Genomic DNA, 13717 nt, shown 5'->3' on the forward strand with positions numbered 1-13717 from the left:
TGTATGTGAGCTGTGGCCTGTGGAGCCCACAGCCATGCTGGCCCCTGCCCGGGTCTCAATCCCTGTGGTCCAGCACACAGGGTGGGTTTGAGGCAGGGGAAAGGAATGAGGCTCCTTAGTCTTCCCATTGGATGTAGTTCAGCAGCAGCTTGGGCATATTCTCTAATGTTTAATTAATTATCCAATAATTAACTTTCAGGAAGCCAACAGCTGGTTTGCATGCATGTGTAATCTGGGTGAAACCAGTCCTGCAGGTGCACTTTGGGAGAAAGGGGCAGCCCAGGTCTTGCTTTGACCTACCCCTGACCTGCATTGGACAGAAGCAGAATTTCTCACCTGGTTGCTTTTCCTCCAGCTGCCAGAAAAGAGAAAGGTGTCATCTCACGTTGCAGATGTGTTCATGAAGACTTAGCCGGTGACTGTTTGAGGCAAAAGGCTTCAGGGCCTGAGCTCATGTCACTGCCTCTGGCAGAACTTTCCAGGCTCTTACTCAGCTCTGCTTGCTGGATACAGGATTGAGAGTATTTCCCACTCAGGTGCAACTTCCTCGTCTTTCTAGATCCCCACAGCACTCCACCCGACCCCCACACTCGAGTATGGAGATTATTCAGAGGAGAATGACTGCCCCTTCTGAATTAAAAACACCCACCAGGCAGTCATGGCTTTTCCAGTGTGGGGTGTAGGCCCCTCTGCTCAGAGGGATTTTTGTCTTGGAGGCTTGGGAAGGAAGACCCTGGCAGTGAGGAGTATGGCAAAGGGATCATCCTGTGCCAGGCACCAAGTCTCTACACCCCTGGAACCTGTCAAGCTGGCCCCTGCCAGGCTGGGGGTCTTCAGGGATGCGAGGACTATTACCCTTGGGCGTGTTTTATGCCGCCCTTTCTGAGGGACTGATACGCTCTTTGCTCTTTTATCCCTGCCCCATCCTCCATCTCTACTTCGCAGTAGACCCGATGCTGGGTACATTCCATTTCCCCAACCCATTATGTCTGTGTAATAGGATGTTGAATGCGATTCATGTCATGCTGGAATCGATGACTGGAGCCCAAATCTGGGACACTAGGTCCTAAAGAGAGCTACCCATAGTTGGGACCAGACCTCTGTCCCAGGATTTCACAAGAAAGCTCAGAACTGGTCTAACCTTCAGCAACCATCACCCCAGCCCTTCCACTCCCACCTTCCCTGGGCAACAGAAATGACTGGGTGGTGACACTCAGAGAATCTTAGCATGGACTTTGTGGGAGAGCACGTTTGGGGTGAGGGGATTCCTTCCTTCTGCCTTAGGGGAAGGAGTTGGGGATGAGGACTCAGGAGCATCAAGTACTTTGCATGTATGTGGAGGGGAGCTGACATGCTGTCACCCTGTTGCATGCCTGCCTGTATTGCAGACCATGGCCCTGCCTCTCAGCCAGTCAGAGCAGGAGCTGAAGAGAATGAGAGAGCACAGAGGCCAGAGCCAGAGCTGGGTGGGGGAGGAGGCAGCTCCCCACCGCCTGCAAAAGTCACAATGCAGGGGAGCTGCTTTGAGTTGCCCAGACAGTTCTCTCCCAAGAGGCAAGCTCTGCGGACTAGTTAAAGTCTGAATGGCATCACGCATGTGGTGAGGCTGGATGACAGCCCTGTGAGAAGAGTAGGACATACAAGCTGCTGCTTTTTTTTTTTTTTTTTGAGACAGGGTCTCACTGTTGCCCAGCCTGGAGTGCAGTGGTGCGATCTCAGCTCACTGCAACCTCTGCCTCTCAGGTTCAAGCGGTTCTTATGCCTCAGCCTCTCAAGTAGCTGGGATTACAGGCACATGTCACCACTCCTGGCTAATTTTTATATGTTTTAGCAGAGACAGGGTTTCACCATGTTTGCCAGGCTGGTCTCGAACTCCTGGCCTCAAGTGATCTACCCCTCTTCGGCCTCCCAAAGTGCTGGGATAATAGGCGTGAGCCTCCGTGAGCCACTGTACCCGGCCCCAAGCTGCTACTTCTATGTGGATGCCTGGGAGGCAGTGTGGCACCTGGGAAATATCCCTCAGGGGCTCTATTTGGCATTTTATTCTGGGGATTTCCATCTCATCCCCTTCCCTTTTCTCTCTGTTTTGGTTTCTTTTCCTTTCTGCTCTCTCTCTCTTGCTGGGCTTACACAGTGTCTCTCTCTTTCTCCAGAGCAACAGGGTTACACCCTTGGGGTCAATCCTAGGCTCTTCCCACCTAGGCTCTGATGAACAGACTGTGGGAAGACTTAGTTATGGTTTTTTGTCACGTGGTGAGAAAAGGTAAGCACACGCCCCCAAATATCCTGACACAAGCTGTGAGTGCTCAGTCACCAAACCCATTTTAAACCAGTTATATTTCCATTCTCAGGGTAAAGGGTTTCCTGAAGTTTCTACATGCTCTAAGTTTCTACCCTTGAGGCTGATTTACTAGTCCAGTGAGATCAAGGAAATGAAAGACATTTTATACAGCAGCAGGTAAACAAACGCATATACAAACCAGCCTTCAGAGTGGGAGAACGAAGGCGCGCATGAAAGAGGAATAAGGTTTCTATCATTACAAAGGCATTCATGGCTAAGACAGTGGTATTCACAGTTACACAAGGTCCAGAGTGTTACAATTTGAAACCTGAAAGACCTAAATTTAGGGGCAAAAAGATCAAGTAACGTTCAGGTGAGTATGGTTCAGGGAAAAAGCACAGATCTTACAAGTGCTGGGGAAGGCCCCAGCTGTGAGGCTGGCCTGTCAGATTTCTCCTCTCGGTCCCGTCTCCTCAGCCCTCCTCAGCCCTCCTCAGCCCTCCGTGCCTGCCTCACGGGGATGCTGTGAGGCGCAGAGCAGAGGGCTTCTGTGGAAGCTGAAGGCACTCGCTACACCATCGGTCCTTTTGTTGCCGAAAGTCACTGCTATTATTGAGGAACAGGAGGCCTGTCACAAGCCATGATAGGAAGTGAAACACAGGCAGAGACAGGAAGGTGAGAACTGTCCTGAATTTCGAGATTAGGATCCTAGGAACCAGTCCTGCATTCACCACACAGGTCCCTTGGTACCATTTGCTCAAGGACAAGTCTAGATTGGCAGAGTCTTTGTTCTGAACCACGAGGACTGTTCTGACATTTATTGACTTCCAGGAGACGGCTCATTTATGGTTTGTGAAGGACAGCTAAGCAGTCATGTGCATGCATAAATGAAGATTACGGAGTTGGAGACTGATGGGGTCACCAGGGGTGCCCTGGCCCATCGGTCTCACGTGGCTGAATTGAGATCCCTGAGTATTTCCTGAGGCCCCTTCTTGATCTGTGGATGCGATACAGTAGGTGGAAGAGGAGCAGGGATCCTCCCTTTTGGTTTTGAGCACGTGCTGTTGGCTTCAGCCTTTGGTCCTAGATTCTGGGTGCACCCATTGTTCTCAGCCATTCAGGAGCCATGCCCTGTGGAATCTGGATCTTAGATTTTCCCCTAAACTGATTTTTCTCCTTCTTACTGTGTTTATGGATAACATTTGCTCACCAGGTCCAAATTCATTGCACATGGTGACTCCTAGTTTTGGGTGCCTCCCTCTCCCCCCCCCCCCCCCCCCCCACAGGAACATAAACTCTGCTGTCATCTTTTGAGGGCACTGGGAGACTTGTTCACGCCTGAGTTTAGATCAATTGCCAAACCTGCATAAGAGCATTTACAGTGTGAGTTGCTACTGGTTTTGTTTAAGATCATTTTATTGTATCCACAAAGTTATGCTTTTTTCAGTAAAATGTTTCCATTTCAGTGTTTATAAGTGCCTTTGTTATTTGTGAATTGGAAAAATGAGCAAGGAATCTGTTTATGTGTTATTAGCCTCTGATTCCAAACAATTGCCCAAGAATGCAGTAGGATCCTGGGCTATCAGCAGAGATCTCTGTATCAGTGCTCAGTCAGGAAAACAGGAATGACTCCAGTCATTTTAAACAGGAAATCTCATCCAAAGGGCTGATCAGAGGCATCAGAAGGGCTGAAGGAGCAGAGAGTGTCCAGTAAGGTTGGCCAAAGGTTAGTAACTGCTGGAAACTGCTGTTCCTGCTAGGACTGGAGGATGAGGGCTCATGACCACAAGCCCCAGGAGTTGAAACCAAGAATTTCACACTCACTTAGAAGCGTCATCTATTGCTTCTGCCTGCATTCCATGGGTTAGAACTCAGTCACACAGTCACATCTAGCTGCAAAGAGGCTAGGAGTCTACCTGAGTGGTGACCAGAGGAAAAGGACTAGGCTTGTGAACAATGAGTCTGTGCTACGTATGGGCACGGAGTCACTGTTGTTAGGAGAGAACAGTCATCTTTTTGTAGAGGTATGCTTCAAGATGTGTATGTATGTGTGTGCATGTATGTGTGTATCTGTGTGTGTGTATGTGTATGTGTGCGTGTGTGTGTGTATCTGCGTGTGTGTGTGTCTGTGTGTGCATGTGTATGTGTGTTGTATGCATGCGTGTGTGTATACACACACACCTGCCCTGGCACAATAAGACAGTAGTGTTTTTAAGCTGAGTTCTCCTACCTCCCGCCTTCTGTTCCACTCTCACTCCCTTCCCATGCTGTCCCTGGCCCTCCCAATGGCCCCTCAGCTGACTTCTGTGTGTTCTGTTTGCAGGGGGCCCTGGCTCAGCCTCAGCCCTGGTGGAGGAGCCCGCTGTTCGTGTGGGAGCCCGTGCTGTTTGGGACCTGGGATGGTGTGTTCACATCCTGCATGATCAACATCTTTGGGGTTGTGCTCTTCCTGAGGACTGGCTGGCTGGTGGTGAGTGCTGAGTTAGTGGTCTGGAGCCTCTCACAGGCCCAAGACAGGAAAGCTCTGTCACTCTTGGCATTCTGCAGTGCAGGCCACAGATTCCTGAAGCACAGATGCTCCCAGAACGAAACAGAAGAAGCACAGCTAATAGCTAGCATTGCTTGTTAAATGAACATCCTGCAAACATAGGCTTCGGAAGTTCTGATGGAAGCCTCACACCACAGATTTAACTATGGAATAGGAGGACAGAAGTCAGGGCTCATCGTGGGCAGGACTCAAGGTGGGTCAGAGATCAGACTGATGGCAATTTTGCCTCCAGTTTGTGGCCCCCTGCAGTTTTCCTGGTATTCTTCACCTCATCTTGGGCCCATCCACATGGTTGCCTTCCCTCACTGCATTGCGACCCTGTGAGTAAGACTGTGCGTGGGGCTGCTTGGCCAGAGGTGTGGGCCGCCTGCCTCTAGGGATGGATTGCCTAGGACGGACTCTGCTGTGTGAGATCCTGGGCGTCAGTTCATCTCCCTCTGTAGAAGGAACAAAGGGCCTCTTCTTTAAGTCTTATGCAAAAGCATCCTAGGACCTGCCAAGCAGATGTGTGTCTGGAGCAGGGGTTCTCAGTCTCACACACACTGCCATCTTATGCAGTGGGACTTCAGTAGTCCACACAGGTGCTCCGAATAAAAGGCAAGCCAGTCACCATGTAAACATTGTAAGCACCTGCTGTGTGCCAAGCACTATTTAGTGCGAAGGGGATTATGAAAAACAAGACATGACCCTGGCCCTCATCCCCTCCTCTCCTCCCCACAACCATGAGCTAACAGCCATGGCGGGTAGGTGTCATGTTAGGAGAGGTCTCAAAGCAGCACTAAGTCCCTCAGGGGTGGAACGAACTATGAGTGCTACAGTCACTGAGGTGTCCAGGAAGGCTTCCTGGAGGAGATGCAGTTGAGCCAGGCCTTGAAGGGTGAGCTAGACTAGATGGGTGAAAGTGAGGAGGCCATGTAGGGTGTAGAATCTCCTAGTCAGGATTCTCCAGAGAAACAGGCCAATGCCAACAGGAGCTGTCAGTATGTGAGGTATATATTAGCAGGTAAGGAGTGATGCTGTAGCCTCGAGTCTGAAGGCTGGAAACTCAGGAATAATTTCCGTGTGGCAGCCTGGAGGCAGAATTCCTCCTTCTTTAAGAAACCAGTCTTTGCTCATAAGGCCTTCAGCTGATTAGATGAAGCCCACCCATACAAGGCAGAGTAATCTCCTTTACTTAAGGACAACTGATTGTAAATATTAATCACATCTGAAAAACACTTTTACAGCAACATTTAGACTAGTGTTTGACTAAACAATTGGTTGCCACAGTCTAGCCACGTTGACACATAAAATTAACCATTACGTGGGCAAATTCCGGGAGATTTAAGCTCCTTTATAGTGAGATACACAGGATTCTTAGCCCCCATAAGAAGCCTGGGCAAGGTCAGACCTTCCTAAACTCTCATTCTCCTCCATATGCAGATCCTAAGCTCAGGGTTCAGCCTTAGCCACAGGCAGGGTGGGTTTCAGACCAGCGGTGGAGCCCCCGGGCATCATATTATGAACGCCGGAACAGAGCACCACTGACTTCCAGGACAATTTTCCAGCTCGTGTTAGGCCACCCAGCTCTTGCACTAGCTCTGCCCACTCCTAGTTCTCTCTCCAGCACCTGCAATGCACGGGGTGTTGCCTATCAGGGGTCTTCCTTGCTTTCTACTGCAAAACATGTGACGTTACATCTCCTTCTTAGATGTGCAATGTCCATTTCCTCTCTGGGACTCTTGCTTTCACATTGAAATGTGTCTATCTACATGTGTTCATCTCCAGGCATGCATGTGTTTGTTTATTCACTCAACAAGCATTTAATGAGCACCTATTTTGTGGAGGTTATGCTAAGCACTGAGAATATGAAGTGGAAGAAAACATGATCCTGCTCCATATTAGTCCATGTTGCGTTTCTATAAAGGAATACCTGAGGCTCAGTAATTTATAAAGAAAGGAGGTTTATTTGGCTCACAGTTTTGCAGGCTGTACAAGAAACATGGCACCACCATCCGCATCTGGTGAGGCCTCAGGAAGCTTTCACTCATGGGGAAAGGTGAAGAGGGAACAGGCACACCACATAGGGAGAAGGAAGGCAAGAGAGATGCTGGGCTTGTTTAAACAACCAGCTCTCCTGTGAAAGAACAGACTGAGAACTCACCCGTTACTGTGGGAGGACACCAAGCCATTTGCAAGGGGTCCGTCCCCATGATCCAAACACCTCCCACCAGGCCCCACCTCCAACATTGGGAATCACATTTCAACATGAGATTTGGAGGGGATCCAAATCCAAACATCTAAACCATATCCTCGCCTGGAGCTCACAGCCGACTGGTAGAAACTGGCTTGGAAACATTCAATATGACAAGTCCTGTGGAAAGTTCCAAGCCCTGGCACTGGAGGAGCCCAGAGAAACGGTTACAGGGCTAGCTTCCTGGCGAGGAAATCCTGAACACTGAGGCCTAAAGGATACGCTGGAGTTAACCTGGCAAAGATGCAGAATGAGCAGGAGATGACTTTCAGGCTGGGGAATCAGCGTGGGGAAGGGTGGGGTGGGGAGAGCTCTTGTTGCTGCATGCTGGGCACAGAGCGAGATTAGGAGGCGCCTCATGAGGGCATCAGCAGCTCTGACTGTTACACTCTAGGCATGGGAGCCATGGAAGAGTTTGCGACCAGGACGTTCCCCTTCACTTAGAACTTCTTCCTAGCCATGGATTTTGTGGTGCTTGCTTTGACCTTTTTAGTTGTCCTGCCTCTGTGCCATTCCAGTGCTGTGGGAGGAGGGGAGGTAGTCAGTGCTCCCAGCAGGGAGCTGACGGGGTCTCCTCACCTAACCCGGCCTTGCTCCTTGCTATTCTACTGCAGGGAAACACGGGAGTGCTCCTGGGCATGTTTCTGGTGTCCTTCGTCATCCTGGTGGCCCTCGTCACGGTGCTGTCTGGCATTGGTGTCGGGGAGCGCAGCAGCATCGGCAGTGGCGGCGTCTACTCCATGATCTCCTCGGTCCTGGGTGGGCAGACGGGAGGCACCATCGGGCTGCTCTATGTGTTTGGACAGGTGAGGCCTGCGCCCGGGATGCTTCCCCTGCCTGGCTGTCTGCCACTTTCTTCTTGTCCATTTCCTCACTTGACCCGGTGAGAGGGTAGGGTGGGGACGGTTGCCCCATGTGACAGATGAGCAGGCTGGGGCTCTGAAGTCTCTCTCAGTAGAGAGCCAAGCCACCACCCAGGGCCTGACCCCTTAGTCTCGCACTCTTTTCCCTCCGTTGCTCCTGCCTCCTGGATGCCTGATGTGGCCAGCAGGGCCGGTCCTGGCCAGCATATTCTTGCTGTTCAATCTAGGGACCGGCATGCATGACAGTGGCTGGAGCCCAGGTGGCAGCTGGGCGGCCTGGGACCGGGGGTGCTTTTTTACTGATGAGGGGTATTTGGCTGTGCCAAAAGGGCTTTCCTAGAAGCAGGCACTTCTCAAATGAGCTGGAGCTCCCAGGCACGTTTGGTAGCTTGGGTGGCCGTCACAGGGAGGCCGACAGCCCCTCGGGCGGACGCCCTGTCTGAGAGGGAGAATGTTAATGAGGAGGCTGCTTCAGCAGAGTGGACGAAGTCACTTCCACAACGAGCGAGCAAGGGGAAACCCTAAGGCTTTTTTAGCTAAAACACAGGCATGCTGACTTAATGCTGAGGGAACAAAGTACAGACATTAAGAAGCAGTTCTTTGTCAGCATTTCTTGGATTGAAAAAGGCTTTTATGAGAATGCAAGTGGTGGTGGGTGGTTGAAAAAACAGTTTAAAGAAAAGAATTTGTCTAAGTAAGAGTGTGCAAGAACCTCCCAGAGAAAGCATTGGTTTTGTTTCTTTTATTTTTAGGCAGCAGGAGCAGGGTGTTACAGCATAAATACATCTGATTCTCAAACGGCACAGAGCTGCGTGTGTGCACGTGTGGGCGGTGGGGTGCGCGTGTGTCTAGGACAGTGCAGGGAGGGCAGATGGATGGCCTCAGCTCCCTTAAAAAGCACTAGCCTTGACTGCAGAAAGGTCGTTAAGTATAGTAGTTTGAGAGGGGAGTAATAAATGGCCAGTTTATTTTATTACCCTGGGGATTTGGTATATAGATTTTTTTTTTTTTTTTTTACTTCTCTGCTTTTTTATAGCCAACTAGGCTGCAAGGTAGGCAAAGTCCTGTTTTCCCCCTCTTGGGGAAGACACCAAGTGAGCCTCTAGAAGCAGATGCCATGGTTGGACACTGGCATGAACATTCCTGGACAATGAGAGGGAGCCGGGCTGCTGAGAGTCCCCCTTATGTGGGCTGATTTGGAAAAAAAGATGCTCACAAGTAAGATGTTTTCTAAGTGCTGGCAGCCACAGCCTGAGATGCCAGTGCACCAGCATCCCAGCTGTTTCGCCTTCTTTCCACTTGGGCCTTGGTCTGAAACATAGAGTCCCCCTGGTCCTTGTCTCTGGAGTGCCTGTGCTTTGTTTGTGACTGGCCCAGGCCGGGAATCCCTGATCGGGGTGTGATTACCGTGTAATCCTTTTTCTTATAAATTGCTGTATTTGGTTTGTTAGCATTTTGTGGAGGATTTTTGTGTATATATTCATGAGGGATATTGGGCTGCAGTTTTCTTCTGATTCTATGTCTGGTGTTGGTGTCAGACTAATTCTGGCCTCATAGAGCGAGTTGGAAGTGTTCCCTCCTCCATTTTTTGGAGGAGTTTGTGAAGGATTGGTGTTAATTCTTTAAACATATGGTAGAATTTTGCCATGAAGCCATCTGGTCCTGGGTTTTGTTTTCTTTTTCATGGTAGAAAGGTTTTTGGTTACTTATCGAATCCCTTTACTTATATAGGCATATTCTGATTTTCTACTTCTTCTTGAGTCAGTTTTGACAGCTTGTATCTTTCTAGGAATTTACCCATTTCATGTAGGTTATCTAATGTATTGGCATATTAATTGTCTATAGATTTTTCATGTAATCCTTTTTATTTGTGTAAGGTTGGTGGTAATGTCTCCCCTTTCATTCCTAATTTAAATAATGTCTTCTCTTTCTTTTTTCTTGGTCAGCCTAGATAAAGGTTTGTCTGCAAAGAACTAATTATTGGCTTTGTTGATTTTCTCTATTGTTTTTCTGGTCCCTCATTCATTTCTGCTCTGACCTTTATTGATTCCTTCTTTCTGCTTGCTTGGGTTCACTTTGCTTATCTTTCCCTAGTTTCTTAAGGTGACAGGTTAGGTTGTTAATTTGAAATATTTCTTCTTCTAAGGTGTAGTTGAGGTTTTGAGGCTCCCTATTCCTGGTTCTTATTATCTCTCTTACCCATCATCCCAGGGCATGCATGCATTCATTTATTTTTAGTAATTGTCGGAACACATTCCCTGATTTTACCCCTGAGCAGGGGTCAGCAAACTTCTGTAAAGGGCCAGATCATAAATATTTTGGGTTTTGTGGGTCACATGACTTTGTCACAACTATTCAATCCTGCCATTATAGCGTGAATGTAACCAGATAAACAGCATTAAAAAAAAAATGGGTATGGCTATGTCCCAGTACAACTTTATTTGCCAAAATAATCAGCAGTAGGATTTAGCCAGCGAACCAAAGTTTGTCAAACCCTTCCCTAGAACATCAAAATTAAGGAGATATAAACACCTAAAGTAACGATTTTAAAAGTTTGCAGGCCAGGAGCAGTTGCTTACGCCTGTAATCCCAGCATTTTGGGAGGCCAAGGCGGGTGGATCACCTGAGGTCAAGGGTTCGAGACCACCCTGACCAACATGGTAAAACTCTATCTCTACTAAATACAAAAAAATTAGCCAGGCATGGTGGCACATGCCTGTAATCCCAGCTGCTTGGGAGGCTGAGGCAGGAGAATTGCTTGAACCCAGGAGCAGAGGCTGCAGTAAGCTGTACACCACTTCACTTCGGCCTGGGCAACAGAGTGAGACTCCATTTCAAAATAAAATAAAATAAAAGCTTGCAAAGGCTCATCATTGCCCTGCATTCTCCGAAACCCTTCCCCTTTCATCTCTCTCAGACGTTGGTGGCAGGGCTTGCTCTGTGGGACCAAACTGTTTGGCAGAGGAGGAGATGACAAACTAGAAACTCCCCTCACTCCCTACTCCACTTACCTGTGTGGTCCTGAGGGTTCTTGGGGACTGTTTACCCTGAACACCAAAATGTCTATCTTCAGCCGGCGCTGAAGAACATTCATTAGTGGCTCACATGCTTTGTGCTGGACTCTGTATGAAAACAATGAATAACTGGAAAGTTTTTATGGACCTGATTTGGCCTGGGGTTTTTGTTATGGGAGTTAACACATATTCAGGACACATGTGTTAATCCACCAACTTTAACTTTAAACCAGGGAGTTTGTGTCAGAAGGGGAGGGGTGCTGAGGGGCGGTTCTGGTCCTCCAGGTAAAGTGGAAGGAAAATGCTTGTGATTGTGAAGGTGCAATTTTGCTAAAACAATTACCTTGGAATGGAACCTTACTCCCTGAAAATAGGCCACCTTCTCTTTTTAAAATGGTGAACAACACCGCCTGTGTCTTGTGAGAAGGAATTAGAAGTTTCTCTGCAGAGAATGAGAAAAGAAAAGGAAGGCCTGATCTAAGATTTAGAAGGAAATAGAATACTTTTAAAATATAATAAACCCTTAAGACATTTACTCATTAAACAAACCACCAGGAATGTTTTTCCAGGAAGAGCAGCATTCAGGTTGGAAGGGATGCCGCCTCCAGGGTGGCTGGATTGCTCTAGGGAAGGCCTGGCAGTTGCTGAGTGTGTGGACAAAGGCCTTGAGTCCTGGGCTGCTTCCCTAAACCTGGGCAGACTGGGCTGATGTACCCTGATTTAGTGTTTGCATAAACATAAGAGTACTTTTAATATGTTTGCTTGTATCTTTTAATAAAATTATTTGACAGTTACAAAATGATATTCATTGTAGTCAGTTAACACATTGGAGACAATGGAAAGAGTTTTCCCCACACCCTTCAGGTGATCCTAGTGTTCTTTTTTGGAAAATTTCCCTCTGCTTATACTCCTGTATTTATGGATTTTGAAGTACCTGCTTGTTTTTACAAAAATGGAGACAAGGCTGGGCGCAGTGGCTCATGCCTGTAATCTCAGCACTTTGGGAGGCCAAGGAGGGTGGATCACGAGGTCAGGAGTTCAAGACCAGCCTGGCCAATATGGTGAAACCCCATCTCTACTAAAAATACAAAAATTTGCCGGGCATGGTGGCACGCTTTTGTAGTCCTGGCTACTCGGAAGCTGAGGCAGAAGATTCACTTGAATCCGGGAGGCAGAGGTTGCAGTGAACCAAGATTGCACTGCTGCACTCCAGCCTAGGTGACAGAGCAAGACTCAGTAAAAAAAAAAAAAAAAAGAAAGAAAGAAAAATGAGGACAAATTTCATACATTATTCCATGTCTTATAGTTCTCACTTAACATTAAGTAATAGATAGATCTCTTGGTCATTGTTTTAAACCAATGCTTTTTAAGTGGTTACTCAATATTGTATAGTATAAATGCACTATAATTTATGGTTCATTTCTAGTCTCCATTTTGTTTTTTTGAGACAGGGTCTCAGTCTGTTGCCTAGGGTGGAGTGCAGGGTGCCATCACAGCTCACTGTAGCCTGGCACTCCTGGGCTCAAGCAATCCTCCCACTTGGGCATACTGAATTGCTGGGATTACAGGCATAAACCACTGCACCTGGCACCTGGCCTTGTATTTATTGTAGAGACAAGGTTTTGCCATATTGACCAGGCTGGTCTTGAACTCCTGGACTCACGTGATCCTCTTGCCTTGGTCTCCCAAAGCGTGGGGATTACAGGCATGCGCCGCCATGCCTGACCTTCTATTCATTCTTTTACTCTCCCCTGTATGAGTAGTTTTTTCCTAATAGTCTATATTTTTGCATTTTCTCTTTTCTTTGTAATCAGGCTAACAGAGACTTATCTATTTAATTGTTTCTTTTTAAAAAGATCAGCTTTTGTTTCTTGTATTTTTCTTTTGTTATTTTTCTTGTATTTCATTAATTTCATATTTCTTTATATGAAATACTTCTATTATCTTTTTATTTATGTTGATGTTTTTGTGACTCAATACTTTGTTCCTTTATTTTTCTTTTTAACTAATGAAAACATTTAAGACTATACATTTTTCTTTTCTGAACACAAGTTTATTTATGGTTCTTGAGTGTTTGAATAAAACATTCTCTTTTTAATTACTTTGTAGAAAATTTAAAATTTTGCCAACATGTGTCAATTATTTTTCTATTGCATTTTTGTTGGTTTGGAAGTTGTACTATGCTTTTAACTCTTCTAGTAGTGACAGTCTACCTTTGGAAGTCATAATAAACTTATCTTTTTCTATCATAATTTTCTATATTTCTCAGCCAAGACACATTATTTACTAGCTCCTCTACCAACAAATATGAAACTTCTATGATACATTTACTTTCCTACTCTCCATAAACACCCCTACTTCTAACCCCAGACTCATTTTGAGAAGATGGTTTAATTTTAGACTGTTACTGCTTTCCTTAAAGTAAGTCTCTTTGGTTTGAAGCATCCTTATTTACCACTTATATTGCAAATTTCCAGTGATATTACCATCATCTATTTAACATCAACAAATTGTCTTATGATATTCATAGCTGACAACTATTTCCTCTTCTTCAACAGTGAAGAACAACAAAGTCATAATGACAATGATGGTAGTGATTATTATTATTTTCTGCCCAGGCTGGAGTGCAGTAGCATGATCTCAGCTCACTGCAACCTTTGTCTCCTAGGTTCAAGTGATTCTTCTGCTTCAGCCTCCCAAGTAGCTGGGACTACAGGTGTGCAGCCCCGTGCCTGGCTTATTTTTATTTTTAGTAGAGATAGAGTTTCGCTATGTTGC

At 46.9% G+C, this 13717-nt stretch overlaps 1 protein-coding gene across 3 annotated transcripts in view; it reads left to right on the forward strand.

The window, feature by feature from the left end:
* SLC12A8 (solute carrier family 12 member 8) overlaps nucleotides 1-13717 on the forward strand; it is a 140239-nt gene that overhangs the window by 17125 nt on the left and 109397 nt on the right. For all 3 annotated transcript variants that reach the window (XM_032268303.1, XM_032268301.1, XM_032268302.1), the window contains exons 3-4: nucleotides 4605-4751; nucleotides 7677-7868. In XM_032268303.1, coding sequence (XP_032124194.1) covers nucleotides 4605-4751; nucleotides 7677-7868 — 339 coding nt within the window. The remainder of the gene's footprint in view (nucleotides 1-4604; nucleotides 4752-7676; nucleotides 7869-13717) is intronic.

Source organism: Sapajus apella, unplaced genomic scaffold (assembly GCF_009761245.1).
Source record: "Sapajus apella isolate SASKATOON/1434 unplaced genomic scaffold, GSC_monkey_1.0 scaffold178, whole genome shotgun sequence".
Classification (NCBI taxonomy): Eukaryota; Metazoa; Chordata; class Mammalia; order Primates; family Cebidae; genus Sapajus; species Sapajus apella.